At 37.2% G+C, this 26,463-nt stretch overlaps 1 protein-coding gene across 1 annotated transcript in view; it reads left to right on the forward strand.

Annotated features, from left to right (window-relative positions):
• Positions 1–25,200, forward strand: part of LOC104622585 (nesprin-1-like) — a gene marked incomplete at both ends in the record, with an annotated part of 85,750 nt that extends 60,550 nt beyond the window's left edge. The window contains 17 exons of the mRNA XM_010289419.1: positions 802–968; positions 2,182–2,335; positions 2,627–3,255; positions 3,924–4,103; positions 6,139–6,289; positions 8,433–8,591; positions 9,333–9,515; positions 11,364–11,465; positions 13,283–13,486; positions 14,422–14,629; positions 15,353–15,465; positions 16,172–16,377; positions 17,411–17,566; positions 18,803–19,094; positions 19,781–19,953; positions 22,046–22,355; positions 25,036–25,200. Of these exons, the coding sequence (XP_010287721.1) occupies positions 802–968; positions 2,182–2,335; positions 2,627–3,255; positions 3,924–4,103; positions 6,139–6,289; positions 8,433–8,591; positions 9,333–9,515; positions 11,364–11,465; positions 13,283–13,486; positions 14,422–14,629; positions 15,353–15,465; positions 16,172–16,377; positions 17,411–17,566; positions 18,803–19,094; positions 19,781–19,953; positions 22,046–22,355; positions 25,036–25,200 (3,552 nt within the window). The remainder of the gene's footprint in view (positions 1–801; positions 969–2,181; positions 2,336–2,626; positions 3,256–3,923; positions 4,104–6,138; positions 6,290–8,432; positions 8,592–9,332; positions 9,516–11,363; positions 11,466–13,282; positions 13,487–14,421; positions 14,630–15,352; positions 15,466–16,171; positions 16,378–17,410; positions 17,567–18,802; positions 19,095–19,780; positions 19,954–22,045; positions 22,356–25,035) is intronic.
• Between the last annotated feature and the right edge of the window lie 1,263 nt (positions 25,201–26,463).

The raw sequence follows: 26,463 nt of genomic DNA on the forward strand, positions 1-26,463 counted from the left end.
TATTTAACAAAGACGGGAAAATGTTATTTGCAAATATAATATGCCGGCTCAAGAAAAAATAATGCCCTGGTATATTCTATTATCTGTCAAGGAAGGATATTGGTCTTCCTGCCAGAGGATCCCTTCTCTAGAGAAATTACATTGCTACACAATGCTACTTTCATTTTTTTGCATGTGAGGAAAGTTGCTCAGATCATAAAATGCTGAAAGGTTTTGAACACACAGTGAAAGTCTGATTTCTGATTTTTTCTTTTAGACACAAGTTTTTAATCCTATTCTAATGTATGCATTCCCTTGGAATTTTTGCCATTTGTTCTTAGATTAATATGAAGCAATTGGACAAATGTAGCACCTTTTACACCCTCCATGAAGCCAATGAGCCCATAATTTCTGAAGAGAAGGAAAATTATTTTGAGTTTTGGTTTTTTGTTTGGGCCAATTTGCAACATTTCCTCACGATGCTATTGCTGCACACAAAATACGTTGCAAAACTTAGTCTTGATTTTGCCCACTTTCATCATACAGTAAAGCTGTGTGGAAAGGTCACGTTTTGTCCTAAAGGAGGAAAAAAAAACACCTTGATGAATCCTTGCTGAATGACAGTTACAGATTTAGCTGCCTGACAGGTGTTGAGTATCTGCTTGTCCCAATAGACCTCAATTCCTCCAGGGATTTGACTGTGCTCATTCACTTGTCTCAAAGTGGTGTACTGGAAATCCCTAGCTGATTTTTATTTTTGTTATTTTACATAAAATGATGCCATATTTAATCTGAAGGCTGTACATTCCATTGTTTTCCCAGGATTTGCAAGCAGATATTGAGTCCCATGCTCCAGTGTATGCGAACCTATTACAGTTAAATGAGTCACTACTCCCAACAGCTTCCAAACAGTGTATGAAAACAATAAAAGAAAAATTTGAAGAGCTGGATGAGAGGTGGAACGCTTTACCACAAACTGTTGATAAAAGGTTTGTGCTTCAGAATGTTTTTTACATGTTAAATGAAAGTAACCAACATCTAGATGAGGAATCCCAAGCCTGAAACATAGTTTTTTACCGTATTACCATTAAGAAAACAAAGGTTTATGATTCACATTGAACCCTGAACTCCCAGGAACGAGGTGTGGGGAATCCCACAGATTTATCATGTCTTTTTGGCATAACCTCTCCCTATTTTTTTGATAGAAGATTTCTGTTTGAAGGAGCCCGGGGCAGCAAATGAAGATAATTTTGCATTTCCTAAGTACCTTCCCAAGTTACTTCCAAAAGCTGTAATACCAGCTTTTCATTTTTTCAGTTACGTGCTTTATCTTGCACAAAGCCACACTATGGTCTTTTTAAACCCACTTCAAAGTTTTAATTTGCAATAAATACTATAAATGCTCAGTTGTTAGGCTGCTGGCTCGTGTTAGGCTCAGGAACACTGCCTCCTTTTTTGAAACTGTGTGTTACCATATATTTAGATTTCAATTGTTTTGGTGATGAACATACATATTTTACTATTTGTAAACGAGCTTAAATAATAGACCCTGGTCAATGACATCATCTTCTAGGTGCTTTATTAATATGATTGTTTTACAATGTAATGATCTTCTACATAGCATTTCTTGTTGTAAATTATGTAGAGAAATTTCTGAGGGAAACAGGAAGGTAGATGACAAGGCCCTTTTTAAGGTCAAGGTTTAGAAGCTTAGTTCTGCTAGGTGCTAAGTACTCCTCTGGATGCATTCCTCCTTTGAACTGTGTTCCTCTGAGCAGATTTGACCCTCACTTCCTTCAGTGGAAGCTGGGCATGCCGTGTTCAACCTCACATGCAGTGTTGCAGATGATCGGGCAAACAGAATCGTTATGTCTGAAAATTGATGTTTAGCTTCCATCAGTATCATTCTCTTCACTGGGACCATCCCCATGAAGGAAAGTTGGGGAGCATACCTTGATTGTTCGGGGCACTTCTAACAGCTGATATGAATAAAACGGTGGAAACAGGAAAGAGCCAAATGTGCTTTCAGGCTTTATGTTGTTCTCCAGTTAAGAAATCAACACAGCAGTCATCACATTTGTGACATAAATGAATGTTTCCTTCCACCTGGCATTGATTTTAATGCAGTCAGCTGTGGTTTTGATTATGGGATGTGATTAATTTACATCAAGTGCTTTCATATTTACATCTGACGTCCTACAGGATCAGCTTCCTTCAATTTCTTGTTGCTGAGCGTGGGCAGTTCGATGAGCTCCTGCTCAGGTTTTCAGAGTGGATTAAGCAGTTTCTTGCTGAACTACAAGCCACTTCAGAGATAAACACAGCTGACCAACAACTAGCTGCATCTCATAATAAGGTAAGCTTTTGGATGTAAATATTAAAGACAGAGAAATTGTACAGTGTATTCAGCTAAATATTAATCTAAAACTACCATGAGGTCATTTATTTGTTTGAAAACTGACACGCTGTTGCAGTCGCATTCAGATTTCCCTTATTTGACCAGTTTAAAGTGAAGTTGTAGCACTGAAGTGTTCTTACTGAAAACCCCTCTGTAGAACTTATTTTGCTGGTAAGTTTAGTACTAAAATGTTTCCTGTGCTTTTGATTGGAACAAGAAGTCCAGCTCTATTTTCTTTCTTTCCCATAGAACCACTCAGTGGAGGTTGAAAGTGAGAAACAGCAGTTACGAAGTCTGAAGGAACATGTAGATAAATTATGTTCTTTCAGCTGCCCAGAGGACCAGCAGATGTTACAGGGAAAGACTGAAGATTGCTTTCAGATCTTCCAGGAGGCAAGTCAAATAACTTGCCAAAGAAAAGAGGCTCTGGATCAGCTGCAGGTATTCCTGGAGCTCCATAGTGCTGCATCGGGAGTGCTCCACCAGCTGAGGCAGACAGTGGAGAAAACAGGGAATATGGATAAAGCTAAATCTGAAATACTGGAGAAGGAACTCAACGGTGTTATTCAAGATCTTAACAAACTGGAATCTGTTGCCATCAGTTTGGATGGTTCCCTTACTAAGGCTCAGTATCATCTAAAACACAGCATTTCTGAGCAGAGGACCTCCTGCAGGGCTGTGGTGGATAATCTGTACTTGGAACTGGAGACTGTTCAAAACCTGCTGGGAACCAAACAGAGTGAGGCAGAAGCTCTTGGAGCCTTGAGAAGATCTTTCATGGAACACAGAGAACAGCTACTGAAGAGTATTGAAGACACTGAGGAAAAGGCTGACAAGGAGGGCCTGAAGGAAGCCACGCTACAAGCCCTCCAGCAAAGGTAAAAACAGTATTAATGCTTGAGATGGGCTCTTCTTCATTTGCTTGCAGTCTCTAGACTTCTTGTAATGTATTGGAGGCATGTGTGAGTTTTCTGCCTGGGTACCTTATTTCTTGCCAGGCACATATGAGACCATATATCCACTTAATAAAATTTTGTGAGCAAGCTGTTTGGAGGGAGGGAGAATATGCAAGTCCCACTTATTTTTCAATATAAAAGAACAGTCAAGAAAATCTTTGTCTCCGAAATTTACTTTGTCTGAATGAATCCAAGCTCCAAACATCTATTAGAAAACCCATATAACATGTCTATTCTTACAGAATTGAAGCCTGTACATGTGCTGAAGGACTTGAAAACACTTACTATAATAAAGTATTAATCTAAATAGTTGAGTATATTTCCAAGTCACTGTGTGAGGTGAAGATATCTGTATAATTGTATAGCTGTATATGTATCAGAAAAATCACATTCTGAGCCCAGCTGTAGCAGAAAAAAATACAGATAACATGTTTCTTCGGAAGATATTGTAGGAAATGTGCATAAAGTTCCTTTTATCTAACAGTAACTCTAACAGCAACTGTTTCCTTCTTCATTTCTCCTCTTTTCTCTTGTGGGGGGGGGGGAAAAGTGAAGATAAGTAAACTCAAAAGCTGCCTTTTAACTTGCAGATTGAGGATCTTTACCCAGTTAGATGAAGAACTGAATTCTCACCAGCATGAACTCCAGTGGCTCAGGGACAAAGCAAAACAAATAGCCCAAAAAGATATTACACTTGCTCCTGAGATTGACAAAGAGATAAATCTCTTAGACTCTCTGTGGGAAGACACTGAGAAAGTTATACATGAAAAGTAAGTAGATCTTAGACTTAAGGTGAGAAAGGAGAGCGTTCTTTTACCGGGGGGGGAAGAGAGCCAGTTACTTACATTTAATATCTTTTTGTCATAATAATCCCAATAAAAAACAGGACTTGTACGTTAAATACCAAGTAGAAGATAAAACACAGTATAAACCAGGATATTTGTACCAGTTATAATTATACTATTAATAAAGCCACAGATAGGTCCTCGGGACAGTACTTAGAGATATACTGCGCTTTTACTTGCATGTTATTGCTTACTCTCCTGAAAGATAAGAATCTCCATTGAGATTTCACTATCACTGCAACTAGTACATACTCTCCTCCTAGCATGTATTTTCCTTCTCTGTTGGATATGTGTTTCTGATAGCCCGATGGTCAGTGGTCCTAAATCATTCTTAGATTTAAGTCTTTCTGTCTTCCCAAGGGACCAGGCTCATAACAATTATTAGTGTATAATCGGTGATATAAGACAGTTTTCTATATCAATGATAAAAAAGGAACTAAAGAAAGTTTCATTTTACCCTTTTCTTTCTTAGCTGCCTCTTTGTCATCTTTAAAGAAAAATTCTTCAAATGTTCTTTTTTAAATTTGCATGATAAAACTAAGTGCTAGATTCATCCAACATCCTCAGCGTACATAAATTTTGTCTAACTGCAGAAGCAAAACAGTTCTAAGCCTGGCTAATACTTCAATGGGCATATGCAATTTTGTGATCCCCATGTAACTGCTGGGTTGGTGTACTGGAAGAACAATTAAAAAAAAATCTCATTTGTGCTAAAATCTTTTTTTTTTGCTTTGGTTTATATACTGTGTCGTTAGTCTTTTTTTGATTGACACCATACAGAGATTTGTAAATATGCTGCCCCTTACCCAGGTCTGTGTATTATTTCCCTCTTGAAAATATGCACAGCTACATGAATTCCATTACTGGTATCTTTTTTACAGCTGAATTCAGTCTGGCTTTCTAATGCATTTTTAAGAGACATATAAATCTGAAGTAAGTGGAAGAAAAGGATAGCTTTGTTTCAAAATGTCCATTGTTCCTTTTTCTTCAGCACTGCTGGTACTTTGTGTTTCGTGTTGCTGCAACTTAATTTTCCTACCCCCAGAAGTCCTTAATAATAGTTTTTTTTTTTGTTTACATCATTAATTTAATTTTAATTATTTTGAACAGTTTTCTCTCTTACATAGACACAATTTAGACCCTCTTGAACCTGATTATTTTGGAGAGCTCTTTGGAGCATTCAGACAAGAGCCAGCTCCTAAAACTATTATCTCTTTCTTGGCAATGTCATGTTTCCCAAAATCCTTTCATTGACAAACACTGTTCTACAACTAAACATATCCAAAGAATTAGTCTTCCTTCTCTCCCTGCAGTATGAACACCAGGAAGAGATTGAATAAGTGTTTTTTTTCCTTCTGTCCATTGCCTGAGCAGAAATAGGCTTTTCTGGAGAGGGGATGGAAAAAAAATTAAGCCTGTTCTTAGTAGCAGGTTGTTCTGTTCTCTGTAGAATGACAGATAAGTTGAATATAGTGGTTTAGGCCCCAAAGTGTGCGTCTGACAATTGGAGGACAAAATAGTTACACTTATCTTGCATTGCTGTAGCCTTTACTTCTGCTTCTTTTTACCCCCAAAAATAATCCATTTCAAAGAAACAAGTTAAAAAAAATTGAGCTGCAAGTTCCAGCATCACTATAGTGTGGTTTCTAGTCAGAAAGATGCTGAACTTAGGAACTGAGAAGCTCGAATTCCAGTTTCAGTCTTTCTTTTGCTCAAGTCAGTCGCTTCAATATCTGATACATATGAGATGGTGATTCATATACTGTCTCTTCAGTGGGATGTTTTGTGATGTATGGACCCACAGTGATTTTTAAAACCTAAATATTAATATTACCTTGGCTGCCCAAATCATGTTTAGCACTGCATCCCGATTTTTCCCATGGTGAATCGCCACGTCACACTCTTCTTCCTTCAGAAACGTGACAGCAAATGGTGCTAACACAGCCTTTTCACATTCCAGAAAGGAGCAGTCCTGCATTCTTATTGATCTGATGAAGGAATACCAGAGCTTGAAGTCAATGGTAATGAAAGTCATAGACAGTGCTGACAGTGCTTCTGTGATCAAACCCATTTGGAAGGATCATGAAGATGTCAGGCGAACCTTATCAAAGGTAATAACACATATTTTCATTTGAGAGATTTAAATGAACTTTGTTGTAGATGGATTTTTCTGTTTGAAAGGTGTCCTTGAGCAGTGTTTAAAGTTCCTTGAATTTACTGTCATATCTTGTCACACTGACATTCATAGTTTAAATTGTACTGATTCTGACGAGGAAAGAATATAATCCGTTCAGCATTTTGGTGAGATCCATTAATGTGTATTTGATTGTTGCTATTTCTAATTTTAACATGTTAATTTATGTGGAAAGCCTAAGTTATTTGCTCTTTATATAAAATACCTTGAGAATATATTCCTGTCGTAGTACGAGAGGATATTTCTAGTCAACATACTTTAATGTTTTTCCATATTGGGTAATTTTTTGAATGGATAAAAGTCAACAAAAGAAAATGAACTGCACACATTTCTGATGTGTGCAATTCTTAGGTCTGTCACCAGGGGATACAATGTTGATACTGGCCGTTGAGCAGAGATAAGGAATTTAGATCCCTGTATTCCATTCACTTTACTGGATCATATTTCTAAAATTCTAAATTCTGCTATCCATCAGTCTGTCAGGAAAAACGGTTCTGAGTTAAATTCTTTCCATTCATTCGGAGGGTAATTTCATTTGGAAGCCCATAGAGCTCTTAATTCAAAATTCTTCAGTCAGATCTGTATAAACCTCATTCTAAACTGCGTATTTATGGACTGTTTTTAATAGACATTTTAATTAGAACTGAAAGCCAGAACAGAGCTCACCAGCCTAACAAAGAAACGCATGTAACGTCCATATGATTCCTCTCCTTGGGCTGTGGAGAATTCCTTGCTACGACAGTGGCCGCTTCTAGGCCTGAAGGAGTTGGAGCGCAATAAGTACTTCACACAAGTCCTACCACAACAAAGCAGGCACGTCCGCGTGGCCACGCTGCATCCGCATTAGTAGCTTCTCTCTAATGCTGATCTGTAACACTTGTTAAAGAAAAAAGTATGAGGTGCTTATTGTGATCCTTTCTCAGGTGTTGTCACCTCTTCAGTGCCAGTGTGTTAAAATATTTCCCTATGCCTGTGTTGTGGTTTAGCCTCAGCCAGAAATTAAGCACCAGGCAGCCGCTCGCTCACCTCCCCCCACAAGGTGGGACGGGGGAGAGAATTGGGGAAAAAAAACCTCGTGGGTTGGGATGATAACAGTTTAATAGAACAGCAAAAGAAAAGGAAACAACAATAATAATACTGACAAAGGAATGTACAAGAACAAGTGATGCCCAATACAGCGATTGCTCACCACCCAGCGATCGACAGCCCGTCCCTGAGCAGCGATTCCCGCCACCCGGCCAACTCCAGTTTATGTACTGGGCAGGACGTCGTATGGTGGGGAATGTCCCTTTGGCCAGGCTGGGCCAGCTCTCCTGGCCGTGTCCCCTCCCAGCTCCCCGAGCACCTCCCCGCTGGCAGAGCGTGGGGAGCTGAGAAGTCCCTGACTTAGTATAAGCACTACAGCTACTCAGCAACAACCAAAACCATCAGTGTGTTATCAACACTATTCTCATACCAAATCCAAAGCACTATACCAGCCATCAGGAAGCAAAACCAGCTCTATCCCAGCTGAAACCAGGATAGCCTAGAATTGCAGACTTAGTAGTCCTGAAGATTTTTGTCTAATTCCTTTCTGAACATATTTGTACTTTTGTTTTCCAGTGTATCTAGAGTGATGGGGTTTACAATTCTAAATTTTGTTTGCAACACCCTCTGTTTACCCTGCTGTAATTCCAGAACTGATTTTGGATACTAGTTAGTCAATGATGCATTCTTATTATTCAATTCTAGATATGTAGAGTCTGAAATAGAAAAAGAATAATAAAAAAAAATTTGCCTCAAGTCCCAAAGATAGCTGGTTACTAAGTGGGGAAAATTCAGAATTTATTATTCCCACTTGCATGCCTTATAAATAAGGACAATCATATTATTTGATTATGCTTATGAGAAAACCATGTCAGTTGCTCTGTATTTTGTGGCATAGTTAAATGTTAGATGGTATGCTGAATGAGAATTATCAAATGCATGCCATATACCACAGGGCTAGGGATGGGTGCCTGGATTTTTCTTTCTTTCTTTCTTCAAGGCTTCATTAAAAAAGCAAATATTTATGTCCACAGCATGAAGCTGCCAAGAATGATCTGAGTGATAAACAAAAAGACCTGGATACTTTCACCAGTAAAGGAAAACATTTGTTAGCAGAATTGAAAAGAGTGCCTAACTGCGACTCCACTGCGGTAAAAACAGATATGAACTGTACAGTGGACAAATGGCTTGATGTAAGAGTCTGGTGTTTATACACTGAATACAGTTTTTAAGTTGGGCTAAGGCTACAGTATTACTATTTTCTTAGGATCTTAGAGTGCAACTGTTTGTAAAATTTACTTTAAAGTATATCTCAAAGGGTTAATCAGGGATTTGGCATCCATTGTACGCACAAAGTTACGATACCCATTTGATTGTTATAAGAAATAGTTTTAAATCTATGTATGAACGTTACTAGCACAAATTTGCTCAGTGCACGCTTTGGAGTGTAAATTTGGATTGGATTCTCACCCAATGTAGGCCAGTATTGCTTTATTAAAGTAAACTGGACTAAATAAATTAGGCAGTAAATTGTGTTAAGCCACACCATAAAAGATGTGAAGATGTTGAGAAAGACAACATTATAGCAGAGAAACATAATATAAAAGCTAATAGTTTACATTTTCATACTTATACTGCTTTATTAGCAAATTCCTACCTTATGTAAGAAAGATAAATGCAGCTGTTGCAAACGATGAAGTGTACTTGAACATAAAACTCTTTCCTAGTAAAAAATACACAAATTTTTAGAAACAGTCACATACAATTTTTGTTCGGTTTGTGATCTGGGTAACTAAATTGAAATTAGAACTCAGAACTTATTTTGCTTAGGCTTAGTAATTCTCTCTGATGCACTTGTTTTACAACTGGCTGCAAAATGAAGAAATCTAAAATTGATTTATGAATGGTATTGGTACATTCTTATCTCCTAAAAGATGTCTGAAAGAATTGAAGACAACATCAACCGGCTGAGTGTAAGCGTATCTCTATGGGATGACATCCTGAAAACTGGAGATGAAATGGACGGATGGTGCAATAAGTGCATTTCTCAACTGAATGAAAGCATCAGCAACTTGAGTAACAGTCAGAGAATGGAGGTCCTCCTGAAAGACTTCCAGGTGCTTACCCATACATCAGTGATAAAAGTGTTCTGGACCAAAATCTCAGGTGATACCAGGCACATAAATAAGGCTGTGCTGTTGTAGGCCACCATGTGCCCTGTTTACACAGTGGTACCAAAAACCCAAGGGCTAGCTGACAGCATTGCAGACCTTTTCTGAAGCTGTTTGCTGCTGACAGAAGCAAGAATGGCACATCTCTTACTAAATCTAAGCTCTGTAGTTATCTTGGCTATAGCAATACATGACAATGTGTTCTTATAAGCACAAAATTTTCCAAAAGCATGGCATTGGATTGAACTCTGTTCCAGTAGAAACTGATGGAAATTTTAGACTATTTCAGCTGAAGTTAAGCAAAAAATGAGTAGTTTCTAAAATCTCATCTAAGAAGGTAGATTCTCCAGACAATAAAAAAAGATATGCTGGCCTGAAGGGCAAATTTTAATGTCAGGTTCTAACGGTTTCAGTAAGATGATGTCTGTCTTTTCTTAATAGTGTTAAACTGTTTTAGAAATCTAGCTAATGTTCAGGATGCATTCTGCCTCTGTTGGCTTAAAATATACAGCACATAAACCATACAATGAGCCATATCCTACTTCACTTGAAATAAATTATGCCCTTAAGAAGATGCACAGTGAACATATACAAGTAGTATGATAGAATATGAAACAATGCTAAACCAGTATTTTGCTCAGGACAAGCTTTATCTAATGTCTTTCTGATTGGTATAGCAGTCAGACCACCTAAATTCATCACTATTAAAACTGATGTGGAGCAAGAGCAGCCCCTACCCAAACCACAGGTGTACCTGATTCACAGGAGGGCCAGAAGAGCAGAAGACATGAGCACTGTGCGTACATCTGCGGTGACAGAATGCATAGTCTGTTGCATTTCCTTTTGCAAAAGCAAGAGGAAAGGCAGTTCACTGACAGAAAGGTCCTGCCATTTCATCAGCGGGAAATAGATGAGCACTGACAGAAATAACCAGTATATCTTTTATATGGTCCATAGCAGTGGTCCCTTTCTTGATCAGCTGCCTCATATTATCCTCTCCCTAGCACAAAATACCCACTGAGGATTCTTCTGGGGCCACCTGAACTTCTACCATACAGGACAGATGTTAAATGCAGCAATTTAACCTGCAAATCCTCTGGCCAATATTTTAATTGGAGTGATCTGTTTGAATTTTTTAGAAAAGATGATTTGGGTAATAGGATACACATACCAATTACTTGCGTAATACTTCAGAGCTACAATTATACAAATTATGATTTTCTCTTTCACTTTGCTATTTTTTTTTTAATAAGTAGAATGCTTCTTTGTAATTTGGATCTACATGACCACAATAAATACAAGGTCCAGATATGTCAGTGCATATATAGCAGCATTTTTTAATTCCCTTTTAAGGTTAAAATTTATTTCTGTGTCTAATTTTTTTCTGAGAGCTCACTTCCTTGTAATAAAAACCAGAAAGCACATGTATTATACTCTGTGTGCCATTAAGTGGAACCTAACAAGCACAGTAGTTTTTTCCAGTTGAATAAACAATGACATTCCCGTCTTTATTCAGCCAATTTTAAGAACCTAAAGCTGTTAGTGCATTTTAAATGCTAAAAATGTGTGATTATTTTAATAGAGGGGGGAAAAAATTCTCTGAACTGAGTCTAATAAAGGAAAAGAGATGGGAGATTTTTAGAGTATAAAACTAATGGAACAACAGTGTTTTCCCTCTGGTTGCTGAACTTTGTTTACATTTTCTTTCATTTTTGCAATTGATGGAGCATCCTTCTGAAGGCCTAAAACCTTCTTGTAGTTTGTCATGAAACTTTGATCGCATCTCTTTTACAGTCTGAAGTCAAGGATAAAGAACTGAAGTTGGAGCAGCTTAGTTCCAAAATTTCAGATCTCAAAGAACTGACCCACAGTCAAGAGCCTCCTGCAGATCTCCAGGTAAAATGAAGATATTGGTAATCACAGACTGTGCTTAAATGACTAAGAAGAACTCCTCCCCTGAAATTTCTCTCTCCTGTACTGCCTTTTTCTTTCAAGATGTCAGATACAACATTATTTATATTTATAACTATTCTTTATTTTTTAGTTAACTTTGATTTTTTTTTTTTCTGGGGAAAAAAAAAAAAGGCCATAATGTAATTGAACATTAGAGTTGTAAAATAACTGTAAAATATGTAAAAAAAAAATCATGTAAAATATGATTTTTACTAAATCAAAATAGAGTGAATAGTTTATAAGGTAGCTGATCAGATATCAGACAGATGATATTCTCTATGCTGCACAACATTTAAGCCACTTCATATGTGAGTGCATATACAGTTTGCCTCTTTGAAAGAATTATAATGCAGTAAAATATGTTCATTTGCTTTATCAAACCAAAAGTATTCTTTAGTGGACTGGAATTAGTGCCCTGAACTAGCTGTTACAAGAGACGGGTAAAATATGAACACTGAAGGTGAGCTGTTGAACTTCTATTATTGGCTAGGTCCTTATTTTTTCTGTTCTACGGATGATGCAAAACTGAATTATTATTACTTTGGATGTTTGATTTCATATGGAAATTGGTATGTGAGATTATTCACTTACAATGTCAGATGTTTTAAAAGATGACCTGACTTCTGTGACTTCCACAGGCAGGGAAATATCTCAATAGATATTTATTTCCAAACCACTTATCAGATTTTAACAGAACTTAATATACATTCAAGCCTTGTCCAGATTTTGCCGTGACCGTACACATAAGCCTAAATTACCAATCAGATATGTGTCAAAAACCCTATAGTGTAAAGGTATTTAAATTATGTGGAAGTATTTATGTTCTTCCAAATTGTTTTCCTTATGTGAGAGGTTCTGAAAATTCAGGTTTAATCATATGTTTCGTAATAAATATCTGTCCACTTAGAGTGAAACTTAGAGCGAACTATTTTGCTGAATATCACTGTTAACCGACACACATCTATTTCCAACTACTAAATATGATAAATACAATTAAAAAAATCATACTTACAATAAAATAATTGTAGTTGATATATAAATGCAAATTTGAAAATAAAGCCTCATAAAGATAAATCCACAAATTATTTGCCACCGTTCAAATGCTAAATAAGTAAACTACAGTATGATCAGCTGATCCTAAGAAGATAAACAATTCCTTATTAGAATTTTCAGTAATTGCTCATTTATAAATATTACCCTGTTATGACTGATCTGATTTTCTTTTTATTAGTAATATGTGCACAGCTAATATCTACTATAATTTCACACCTACAATAATTTCAAAATTTTTATTTTGCTGTCTTTGAACAGGTTAATGGGCAATATTCAAAATTATTTTTGTATTGTCTTCAACTTTAATCTGCCTTACACTGAGATACTTTAACCCGTAGTGGTCTTAAATCTCACCGATTTATATTTGGTTTTATGGAGCTAGCTGTGTGTTTAGGTCATGTTCTGTATTTATGGCAAGTTAGTAAAGGAAAAAGATCAACTGTTTTATTTTTCAGAAGTGGATAATAACTTCAACAGTTTGCAGTCTGGCTTTTTATAAATTATTATCCCTTCTTTGGATTATTGTATATTTAAGACTTAATCCTGAATGGGTGACACTTTTATCTATGTTAGTATCTTCTGTTACGGATATAAAGAGAGCAACATGATCATTGTGTGTCACTTTCCTACCTTCTACTTCTTCAATAAGCATCCACCGTAATAAATGTTTTATTTAAATGCTTTAATACATATAATTTTGCTTCTAGTTTATAGAATCAGATTTGAGGCAGAAGTTGGAACATGCCAAAGAAATGTCAGAGACAGCGAAAGAGACACTGAAAGATTTCAGTACTCAGAAGATGCAGTTACAGAAGGTTATTGATCACATGACAGACTGGTTAACAGAAGTGGAAGAGACACTGTTAAGCTGTGCACGTAACCTGGATCCTGAAGCTCTAAATAAAGTGAAGGTCAGTGCTGAAGAAAGTGAATATGCTTTTTCTTATGCAGTGATTTTTTTGTTCTTCATCAGATTTTGCTAAAATTTGATCTGATTAAAAAAATCTCTCCTGCACAGCTGCTAGAACATTAGCAAATAATGCAGTGATACTTTTTAAGAAGTTCCAACAATGAATAAAAGATCTGATCTATTACATTTATAGAAAATCTTAGAAAATTATAATGAATAACATGATCTTTGTTGTGACAAGAATTGGTTTTGTTACATTGAACTCTTCACTCACTCCAGCATGTTTACAAGTTCATTGACTCCCTTGCAATATAAGTTATGAACTCATAACTCATCGCAGTAAAAGACCCTGGACTGAACTCAATTTTAACACAAACTTCTACTTCAGGAGTCCTCCTCAGTCCTGATATATAGCAATTCTTTTGTCTACATCCTAGAGCTCTCTTGACTGCATACAATTATGCACATCATAACATGACAAACCACATTGAGATTTTTTCAGCGTGAGCACATGTTAAAGTTGATATACTAGCCAATTCAAATTTAACTTTCAAACAAATTTTCCTCTCTAGTTAGATGAAAACTCCCTTTCATTTAGAAGTCCCACCAAATAACTGTGTTATATGGCATCTCACGTCTACCTTCAGACTTTGCTGAAAATAACTCATGCTATTCAATATGCCCTGAAATTTATTTATCTTTAATACAGTAATAAACCATGAGAAACAGCATTTTTCACATTTTTGTGATGGATCTTTCGTTTCAAGACTTAGTCTCGCTTGGAAAATTCAGGAAATGTGATCCAGTACTTCTTCCCTTCATTGTGTCTAGGACTTGCAATAGACTAAAGAAGGAAGGAGCACATGGGAGGAGCAGGAATAAGCACTCTTTTGTTTCTTTACAAATGTCATATCTGTGCTGTAACTTCATTTTCAGGAAACACAAAAAGACCTTCAGCTTCGGCAGAACAGCATTGACTCGACCCGTGAGAACCTCAACAGCCTGTGTCGCAAATACCATTCTGTAGAGCTGGAAACTCTTGGTGGCACTGTCACTTTATTAATGAAGAAGTATGAAGCTGTGAATCACCTCTGTTCCAGAACACAGGCCAGCATGCAAGAGTCCTTGGAAAAACATTTCCTCCGTGAGTCTTCAGGCTTGCTAATATGAGCCGTTAGCCCGCAGCCGTGAATCATTCCGGAGTCTGCCAGAGTTTCCAGTGATGTCACTTGCAATTACAACTTTATTTTTGTATGGAGTCATTCAAAAAGTCCTGTTACCAAATGTTCGTTTGATAACTGCTATGAAACAAAGCATTTTACAAAAACGGAATTTAACTTTAAACGTGTCATATGCATGAAAGGCAAGCTCAGCTCCACCTTTCTTCACTCTTTGTATACATCTCTATCACATACATACACTTTGTGTATTTTCCATGAAGAGATGTATATAACCAAATAGAGATGTTTATAATGTAACAAGTCCCCATCTGAACTATTTCCTGGGCTCCTTGAATAGTCAGTGGAGACAGGTAGGCAATTTTTAGTCTTAATGGAAGATTATTAATATAGATATTATCTAACATTAAATTGGGACATATCAGACTGAAAATACCTATCTTTTCCCATTGACTATAAAGGAGAGCCTGGTGTGATTGTTCAAATTTGGATCTTTACAGTGGGAGCATCTAACTTTTTGTGAAATGAATCCCACTCCCCAAGGTCATTGAAGGCAATGAGACTCATCTTGTTAGCTTTTACACATTGTTCCTGAGTGATAAAAGAATTGTGGAAGACAGCGTATAGTATTGTGGATAATGCTGCCGCTTAAATAACTATTCTCTTCTCTATACTTTTTATTAAATAAGATTCTATGCAAGAATTCCAGGAATGGTTTTCTGGTGTGAAGGCTGCAGTAAAAGAATCATCTGACAGGTCTGGAGACAGCAGAGCCATAGAGGCAAAGCTACATGACTTGCAGGTAGAGTGAACAAATTAAATGTATATAATTAGCAATTTAACTGTATGTATTCAATTATATCTCTAAAATTAATTTGTAGATGCTATCATATTTATTGGTTTTGTTTCCAAAAAGGTAATGTAAGAATGGTTCAAGACAGCAATATGTACTATAGAGGGAATAGAGTGGAAACTGTGTTCACTGTTCTGAGAGATCCGAATTTAATTTCTGGAAGGTTTATGTGTAGCTAAACTATTCTTGTTTCTGATTTTTCATCTTTTTTCCTTTTTTTGCCTTCTTTCTCTTCTCTTCCTTTTCCTACTTTTTTTACACTATTGCTTATTCAATCTTTCTGACTAACACTGGTATGTCAAAGCTTACCTGTGTAGATTTTTGATGGGACACAAATAGCAGATGCCTACTGCAAACAGCCCTAATTCCTGAAATGTAGAACATTTTCAGGACATGACTAAACTATCCAGAGAAAGACAGGACTACCTTGGGATCAAATAGGAAAATTGATCTGTGTTTTGATCACACACAAAAAAAATCTGTGAATTGTAGCACCACTTAATAAAATTTTACCTGAACTATCTGCTTAGAATTTTTTCCATAGCTAGACATGGCTCTCATCTTGTTGGGGAAATCTGACCATTTCTAATGGAAATATTGCTTATCTTTAGTTATTAAGTCTTGCATGTTTAAACCATACTCTTTCATTACACAGAGCGTGCTGGATTCTGTTAACGAGGGACAGAACAAGTTAGATGCTGCCTGCAAGGAAGGAGAAAGTTTGTATGCTTGCTTACCCAAACCAGTTGTGAGCCGGATTCAGGAGCAAATAGCGAAGTCTAACCAGAACTTTCAGGAATTCCTCAGCCAGTGTATGAATGATAAGAAGGCCCTGGAAGCTTGTGCCTCACACCTGGGAAGGTGAGTAATACCACTAGTCACAGATAGACCGCATTCAACTGTCCAGCTGCAGAAATACAGGGCACAATTTGAAATTATTTCCAGTTACTCTAGTTCTGTTTGCCTTTTTCTTTGGAAATATTTAAGAGAAAATTAAATTCTCCGCTAAAAACAAAGCAACAGGTCTTGCTCCAAGGGTAATGATTTGGTTAAAGAATGGAAGGTCAGGATCATATATGTAGAAGATCTGTGTATCTCATGAAATCCCAAACCAGCAGCTGGGATCTCAGAAATTTAAATGCAATTTTGTTTGTGATGAAAGACTGTGGTGAATTTTCAAGTTCTGCCCTGCAGTTTAAAGATAGTATGTCCTGTCCCATTCCAGATGGACATATTTCCTAAGGAGCTAATAAGAAAACACCCTTAAATTATTACTTGGGGTTGGAATTTGGGGAGTTCAAATAAATAGATTCAAAGCTGTTGCTAACTGAAAGCAAAGTTAGTGTAGCAGTAATGGGTAAAAAAGCAAGATGAGATGGTCTGCCTTCATGTAAAGAAAAAGTTTTCAAACTTAAGGCCAGAACTTGTTTTGCTGAGTTCTGAGCGCCCAAGATTCTAGTTACTTTCTGTTGGAGAAACTGAAAGCACACCACTTCAGGTGCTCTAAGTGTCAATACTGAGTAAAAGCCCATTTTTGCCCATTTTTTTAATCTTAGACTGAATCATTATAAGGATTTGGAAAAAGCTTTCTTTTGGTCTGCCTTCATTGAATCTAGTGATAAATAAAAGCACTGTCACTTTAAATTTTGAAGGCTTCTTTTCTCACTGTAGTTCCCATGATTTTCCTGAACATTTTTAGAGAGTTGCTGAATATTTTTAGATTAGTAGTCACTGTGGAATTATGTTTTGTGTACAACTCTTATTCTTGAAGCATGAAATTGATACCTAGCTTTATTTTCCTGGTCTTGCGGATATTGAAAGAACTGAGTTAACTTCTTACTAACTTTACTCCACCTGAGAAATATTTTTAAGGGAGTATTTATCTGTTCTGTAGCTTTGAAGATCAGCACAAGAAACTTGGCCTGTGGATTCATGACATGGAAGAAAGAATAAACACAGAAGAATTAGGAGAGAGCAAACAGCTTATTCCTGAGAAGAAAAAGGAGGTGCAGAAAGTGGAACAGTTCCTGGAAGAGTTACTGAATTCAAGGTAGTATGAATTGAATTTCCTAAAATACTCTCACTTTTTCCTCTGCTAAAGCAACAGTGAAACTAAACTGTTGGGGTAAATTGTATTTGTGAAAGATAGAGAAAGGTATTGCAACATAATCTCTGAAAAGAGGCTGAATCCAGATACTACCAGTTTTAAGGAAATTGGAATTTGAAGCCAAAATTTTATGTTCATACTTTTCTCATTAAGAAAAGCTTATCTTACTTCATTAATAGACGGAAACCAAAAAAATATAATCTTAAAAAAATCTTAAAAATATTGCTTGTAAAAATAAATCTTAAAAAAAAAAATGTTGCCTGTAAAAGCAGTAGTAAAAATTACACTTCTCATTATATCCATTTTAAAATTTTCTTTTTTTCTGTCCTACAACACTCAGATCCAACTGGGCTAGCAGAAACCCCTTCCCCACATAGCTGGCTTTATGAAAGAGCTCAAATAACATCCGCATTGGCTGTGACATCTTTCTAGAATTCAGATTTAGCCAATAGATGATGAAATAATTGCTTTTTTTAGTACACAGTGGTTTTTCAAATTCTTTTTTTTTTTATTATTATTAGGTTGGTGATGTAGAACAGAAATAGTAGTCAGTTGTTCAAGCCTCACAGCATGCTAAAAGGAAACATCCAGTCTCTATCTATCCTCTTGAGACTGATGCAAGACATTTTGGTCTGATGCAAATTCCCTGCAATCACAGGGTATCAGGAAGGGTGATTGAGCAGATTAAGATTAACTGAGTCTGTATAAACCCAGAGTTTTAAGCCCTTTTACTGACCCTTGTACTGAACCCCAGAGTCAATGTCTAATCCTGGACAAATGGCTTGACCTTTCCAGCATGCCTTCCTACCTGTCAAAGACTATAAACTTCCCAGCAGCTTTGTAAGGTACAAAAAGGTAGCAGTTCATATAGAACTGGAAAGTCTGACAGCTGAAAAGAAAATTAAGTTACCTTTTAATTCAAACGTGCAACGCAAAGATTTCAATGTGATCTCATTGAGTATCAAAATCTGCAAGAAATGGCACTGTACACAAGATACTAATCAACACACACTGCTTATATTTCCTTTCAGTCTCTCCCAGCTTATTTTTCTATTAACTATGAACTCTGCACTGGTAGAGTAGGTGATTATGTCAGCAACCTTCATAACTTCTGATAGTTACTATAACAATATCATATGCTTTCTGAAACTGATTTTTAGTCTCAATATTTTATTTCAGAGAATCTTTTGATAAGCTGTCCCAAATGGCACAGGCTTTAAATGAAGATGGACACAGTGCAGGGAGAGAAGTGCGCCTGGCCTCTCAACATCTCACCAATTATCAAAATATGGTCAAAGATGTCAAGGAGAAGCTACGAACATGTCAGCTTGCACTCCAAGAGCATCTCACTTTGGAGGAGGCATTACAAAGTATGTGGTCATGGGTGAAAGAGGTGCAAGATAAACTGGCATCATCAGAGAGCACTGTTGGTAGCAAAGCCACACTAGAGAGACGACTGACACAAATTCAGGTAAAGGATACAACTAGAGATTATGCATCAAGATTAACATTGAGTGTGAGACACATCAGTGGAAAAAGAATGTTTTTATATTTTATTCTTTTTACGGTTATGAAGGAGAGGATTAGAATTTAAGGTGATCTTGCCAAATTGGGAGGTGCAGTATGAAAAACAGGATGAAGATTAATGGAGACAGGTGCCAGGTATTACATTTAATAAGGAATAACAAACTATGACAATGTGTAGTCAGATCCAAAAAAGCTTTCTAATGGAGGAGAAGCCTTGGAATGATTGACACAGAGAGGCTGTGATGTATCTGTCACAGGAGGTCTTAGACAAACATCTATTAGGAAGGTCATCAGTGTAGATCCCGCCATGGGCTTTCTTGATATTTCTTCTAGCTACGTCATGCTGTCTTTCTGTGCAGTACTTAACCTACTCATTATCTACTGCAATGTGAGCAATATTTTAGGATGACCAATGCCGTGAAATACCTGTATGGCTGTGGGAAAAACTGCTGGATCACTTGCACATAGCAAGGGACAGGCACTTGCAAGAAAAGTTGCCTAGGAATTCATACTGGGCATGGCTGTCAAGGATAAATGAGCGCAAACAAGATGGTGTCCACCATTGAAAGAATTACAGCTTTCGCATCTCAGCAGGTTGCATTTGATACTTTGGCTTATTTTGCCTCACAGGAGATCCTCTTACTCAAAGGTGATGGTGAAGTTAAGCTGAACATGGCCATTGGCAAAGGAGAACAAGCACTTAGAAGCAGCAATGAGGAAGGACAAAAGGCGATACAAACTGAGCTTCAGACACTGAAGGACGTCTGGAATGATATCATCAGCACCTCAGTGAACTGGCAGAGGTAAAACTCCCTGGAAAACACAGGTCAGACCCTGCCATCTTTGCTTACAAAGAGTGGTGGTACCTTACAGCACATAGGAGTCCATTCATTCATTACTGGTACGTGAGGGGAAAGTTGTATTATCAGAGAGAATGAAAATTGCCTAAAAAGATACATCCTTCTATAGAAAGATGAGTTGACCCTATCAGATGAATCAAATTTCATATGAGATGGTAATTGATGGTAATTGAAAAATAAACAGAAACCATACAAGTTCACACAAAGAAAAAGCTAGAAAGGGTTTTCTCTGTTATTGAACCTGTACCTGGGCAATACCAAGAACATCTAACAGATACTAATCTACCTTTTCCTTACAAAACTCTAGCAGAGTTTCTCAATTCTGTCTTTCACTGTTTTTTAATTAAAAAAACAAAAACAAAAAACCACCACAAACCTAATATCCACTCCAAATAATCTTTCTTGCAAATTAAGCCGATTTCTGCTTGTCTTAACCTTGGCAGAAATGGAAAGTTTTTCTTACTGCCTGTGTGAGAACATTTTATGTATTTGAAGGCCTCCATCATCTCTGTTCTAGACAGACTGATGCTTCTCGGTTTCTCAGTATTGATACTTTCTGGACCTCCTTCATTCTTGGGGTTTTTTTTTTTTTCCCCAGTAGATTTGCAGACTGTCACTAATAGTCTAAATTTTTCTTAAAGTTTTAAAAGATAATAACTGAAAGTGGGATGACCTCTTACTGTATTTTAGACCTTATTAATTCTGAAGAGTATCAATACTTTATATCGATATACTATATCAGTACTCATTTCCTTCACACAACACTCTTCTTAATCCACTCCAAAATGAGATTTTCCTTTCCTTCCAACAGTATCGTATTGTTGAACGTTGTTAACTTCTTTATCCTCTACTATCTCCAAATCCTTTTCCACAGTACTGAGCCTAGGCAGTTATCCCCTATTTTGTATTTGTGGATCTGATTTTTCCTTCCTAAGTAAAGCATTGATTTCATCACCAAATTCCATCTTTTTAAAATTTCCTTTAAGAACATCTGAAATTTAAATCCTGTCATCCAACTAGCTGCAGCTGCTCCCAGGTTGCTGTCAGCTGTGGGTTTTACAACTACTCTTTTCCATCATCCCAGTCATTACCAGATAGAAATGGGCCCTTGGTGAACTTCTGCATGATCCTACTTCCTTAGTTCTCTAATGAGAACAAAGTTTTCTCTGCATCAGAAAACTCATAGATCTGCATCAGAAAGGTCATAGATCTGCATTGTAGATAATCTGAGTGCTAGGGTATCTGGGTCCTAAATACCAGCTGCCAGTGGTGGGAGCCATGATATACGTAAATTGGAGTTTTTGAACTGACAGTGGTGCCACTTTCTTACTTATTCCAAAATTGTAATACAATTATATGAGAAAACTATAATGGGCTGCCTTTAAGATCTCACTCTAATTTCACACAATTTTTGTCATAAAATATTATTTAGATTAGGCTAGACTGTTACATTTTGAATTAAATCCTTGCCACACTCGTTTCTATCATTAAGTCCAGTGGAATAAGAATTACATTCCTCAACACAAATCCCAGAGAAATCTGTTTATCTGCTGGGAGGAGCAATATGTAACAGAAGAGAGTATTTCTTACAGATTGTAAGTGGGACTATATATAACTGATTTTTTTTTTTCTTCCAAAACTTGCCAGAATATCTCTTAATTGTCAGTAATTTCATAGTCTGCTGTACATTTTGTTACTCTGATCATAAAGAACTCCAGCAAAGCTCTGTATTTTACTTTGCTAGACAGACACTGAAATGTGCTTTTCATTAGTCTGAGACACAGATTGCTCATGTAACCTGTAGTAGGGAAGCAGTTGTATCAGGTTATACAGAGTAGCCCAAAGAACACAGAAATTCTAAACTAGCTTGGATGTAAGTTGACATAGAAAAATAAAGCAAGATGGAAGAAAAAGCATATTTTAAACATATTATATATGGCTACAGACTGTGTAAAAATTAAGGTATAAGTAAACTCTTTTTTTCAGACTTTTCAAAAGTTCTTATCTGTACTGTGTATGTTTCTTTTAATATAAGCTGCCTAGAGTCTGTCGTTAGCCAGTGGAATGAATATCTGGAAAGGAAAAACCAGCTGGAACAGTGGTTAGAGAAACTGGATCACAAAGTGGAACAGCCTTTAGAACCACAGATTGGTCTGAAGGAGAAGTTTGCTCAGCTGGATCACTTCCAGGCTATTGTTTCTGAGATAGAGGATCACTCTGGTGATTTACAGCAACTCATTGAAAAAGCTGTGGAACTGTATGAAAAAACAGAGGATAAATCTTTTGGAGAAGCAGCTCAAGAAGAACTAAAAATACAGTTTAATGACATCACAACTGTAGCCAAGGTAAGATAAAGGCAAAGGTCTCCATTTCAAGTAAGTAAAATGTTTAAACATCTGTCTATAAGGCTAAAACTTTAATTTTCATAGTTTTTTAGTAACTAAAGGATTGACTGTGTTTGAATAGTCTTGCCTTTTGTTATGGTTGAGTCTAACAAAAAAGGTGGGTGTAGTTTTACTAAAATTCCCTTGGATGCAAAATAGGTATTGGCAATTGAAATCAGTATGGTTATGATTTTTGAAAAGTGAAGGGCATATATTTATTCCTAGTTTCATATATATACAACAATATTTCTGACATTCTTACAGATTTATTTTCATCTAATTCTTTTACATTCATTCTTAGCAGGTTTTTTTATCCCCTTGAACGGGAAGAATGAAATGCCTCCTTGAGCAGAAAACATACTGTCAGAAAGAGAAATCCTATTGTCAGAAAGATATAAGCCCATATTTTGTGGTGTTTCAAGCCACCAAGCACTGCATGTGCTATACGGGTATTCTGTCTGGTTTCTAAGGAAAGATACGTGAGCTCACTGAGACCTTCTGCCAACCAGATCACCATGCTAGCTCTGAGTTATTTTCTCTACCTTCTCAGCTAATGGGAAAGTTTGCATCAGGAGGAGGCCGCATAATATTGGGCTAATGTGAGGCTGAAGTAAACACTGTATATAAATTCAGTAATCTGATGGAAGCGTGATTCAGGTTTTCACATATTGAGAACAGTGCTGATGGCCTGTAGGTAATTAATCTATAGTCTATATAAAAATAGTACCAGAGTAAAACAAATGAGTGGTAGATATAATAAATTATCTCTTAGGAAAAATGTTAAATCTAGGGCATGAAAATTTACTTCTTCAGTAAAAATCTGCATTTTTCATACTAAACTTGATAAAGGAAAGTCATTATGTGGAATCATGCAGTTTGGTTTTGGATTTGTTTTTTTAATTTTTGGGATAAGATACATTAGTATTGTCACTGTTTTATTGCTTTAAACATAGACCATAGGTATAAGAGCCCTCTCCAATGTACCTAGTCTGCAATTACTATCTTGTCACACACTGTTTTGGTTTTATGATGAACTACTGCTTTTTTTTTTTGTTATGGGAAATAGTAAGCTATGAATCTGGTTTCTAGACAATCAGTACAGTTTCATCCTTGTCTAACTCCGCTTCTTTCAGCAGCGTTAAATCTGGAACGATACCAAGGTTACTGACTCACTCAATACAATGCTTTTAAACTTGTGTGAAAAGAGTATCGTAAGTGAGCATGGCAGTGTTTACCCTAAAATCAATATGCATCAATAAATTTAATTACTTAAGCAAGAAAGACAGCTTTGCAGACCTTCTCTTGGAAGAGAACAGCACTGACTGCAACTGGTAGAAGCCATTGTCACCAGAAGAGACGAAATAAAAGTTGCATTTTGCCTCCACTCTCCTCCATACACTGGTGCTATATTTCGGTGTGATCAAAGTGAACAGAGGTGCATGGTCACCTTGGGGCTCTTTTGCTTTCCTAGGGAACTATCTATTTTATTTAGAGTCGGGCACATGTGGACATTTTCTTACTCTGTTGTTGCACAAAATGCATTAAGATGTAAAAACTTTCAGGATTTACTTTAGGTCATCTTTGTTAGGCTAGTAATCATCCATTGTCTAGTTGGTCTGACACATTCTGAGAAATTGTGATGATTATTTTCAGAGAGAACAGTAGGGCTTACTAATCTTAACATACTTTTTAAAAGCATTAGTTGAATGCTGAGTTATTCAAAATTAAAATAACTGGAGCTTAATTCATACGTGGTTTATTCTGGCACCGATTTAAGGACGCTTAGATCTAGAGTACCCACACAGAGCTAAAAAGTTATTTGATTATCTCAGTTCACTTTTGGTTAGTTTTGATAAAGATTCCTGAGTGTTAGCTCTCCAGAACATAAGAACAAATCTACCCAGCCAAATCAAAGACTAATTTATACCAGTACACTATTTCACCTTTTCATAGTAAGGTAAACTGGCCCCACTTTAAGCTTATGTTAAAACGCTAAGATGGAGCCATGAAGCTCTTGTTTAGGCCTTTTGCCTGTGTCAGGGAAAGGACCCTCCAGGACAGCAAGGCAGGTGGCTGGGGACAGCCACCACTTCTGATCTGGCGGTTAAAATGGGACTTGGCACCATAAGAACCTCTTGCACTTTTGAACAGCAGAAGTCCTCCTTTGTGGTCTTTGTATGGGACATCCCTGTGACTCTGCTCAGCGTTTATAGAGATTTGGTGTCTCTAAATAAGGGCTATGTTTCTGGCAGCATGCTGGTCCCTGGGATGTCTCATGGGTGATCCGTAAGGCCCTCTCCAGGGGGTATTGGGGAAAAGCGTGCCAGAGTTGCACAGCTGCAGCCTTGATATCTATTAAACAATACATTTTGTGTTAAAGGATGTATTAAAGTACATTTTTGCATACATTTTCAGAAGGCTTCTTCATCTTTTGCTCTAGCAGAACATGCCTGTCCAGACCAACCTAAACCAAACCTTGTGCAGTGTAGCACTGTGTTCCGCTGCTATAAGCTGCGCTCTATTCAGCATTCAAATGGATACTATAGAGTCAGAACAGTGCTCTAGACCACTGCATGCTTAAAGGCAGGACAGTATTTCAGTACTTTAATGTTTTTGTTTTTTTTTTTTATCTGAACGACAGGAGAAAATGAGGAAAGTGGAAGATATTGTGAAGGATCATTTGCTATACCTTGATGCTGTGCATGAATTCACAGACTGGCTCCATTCTGCAAAAGAAGAGCTGCACCGCTGGTCAGATGCATCTGGAGATACAACAACTGTACAGAAAAAGCTGGCCAAAATTAATGTAAGATAAGTTTGCTTTCATGATTTCATTTGCGATTCAGACCCTATGCTCTAAAGTAAGCCGGAGCAAAAAAGTTATGGGATCTTGCGCTTTGTGTATTTGAAGTGGTGATTACGTTTCATTCTCCTCCCTTCCCATATTAAAGTGATGGAGTAAAAGTACAATCAGACCTGAGTTAGCCACAGCACACATGGAAACAATTTGCCAGAGCGGAAGCCCAGTGGCATCACAGAAGAATGTGGCTTAGCTGATTAATGAATACTACTCTGTCCGCATCCCCAAATATGCTTTCTCCATGAGCAGAGTTGCCTGAATCAGTTAGAAACAACCATTTTGGCTTTGCATGAAATGGAGATGCATAAAGCAGTGCAAGGATTGTTCTCCCCAAACACAGTAGAAATGTATGTGTATAGTCTCCTTACCTTGGCATCTATGCCTAGTCGTTTGAGTGCCTAAGCAAGTTAAACATTCCTGAGTGCAACATTAAAGCAGATCATGTTTTGCTTGTGCCTGATGTTTATGTTCAGATAATCACTTTAGCAGCATTTTACTCTGCTCCTAAACGTGAGAGAGTGGGCCAGTGAACAGACTACTAGATGAAGACTCAGGATACCCAAGACCAAATCACAGATTTGTGGTACACTCTTGGATAGTTTTCAGTCTCCTTTGTGCTCAACACTCCCCATGTATAAAATGGGGAAGGGAGGAGGAGATAGCAGTTTCTAGCTTGTAAGACTAACAACAGTATAACTAACATTACTCTGGCATGCAGTGATTGGGATGATATTAATATTCTCCAGCTTCTTACGCTGAAAACCCCAAAATTCCTTTGTAGCACGTGCAAGATTGAAATAGGACACTGTAGAAAGAATTTGCTTCTGAAAAAAAAAAAACATGTGCAACCAATTATGGCACATCACAGATCATGGGTAGGCTGTAAACTGCTTTTTCTGAGCAGCACGCTTGCGTTCTTAAAACTGCTATGAGCAGCTACGTACCAGTGTTTCTTACGTAAAAGATCACAACAGCGTTGTCATTTTCCGCACCTTAACCCCGACAATACTGTCAGCATCTGAAAAGGAGTGCTTTCTCCCCCAAGCTCCTGAAAGGGTCAGAAGCGCTGTTTAATCCACGTAAAGCCGGCATCTTTGTCGGCTTTATGGAAAGTCGTGGATGTAAAGTCACTCATCTGGACTTGAGTTTTACTTTCACCCGTCCTGCGGCCGCGTTTCGCAGCCTGCCTGCCCTGAAGGCGCCGCCGCC

Source organism: Phaethon lepturus, unplaced genomic scaffold (genome assembly GCF_000687285.1).
Source record: "Phaethon lepturus isolate BGI_N335 unplaced genomic scaffold, ASM68728v1 scaffold4466, whole genome shotgun sequence".
Lineage (NCBI taxonomy): Eukaryota > Metazoa > Chordata > Aves > Phaethontiformes > Phaethontidae > Phaethon > Phaethon lepturus.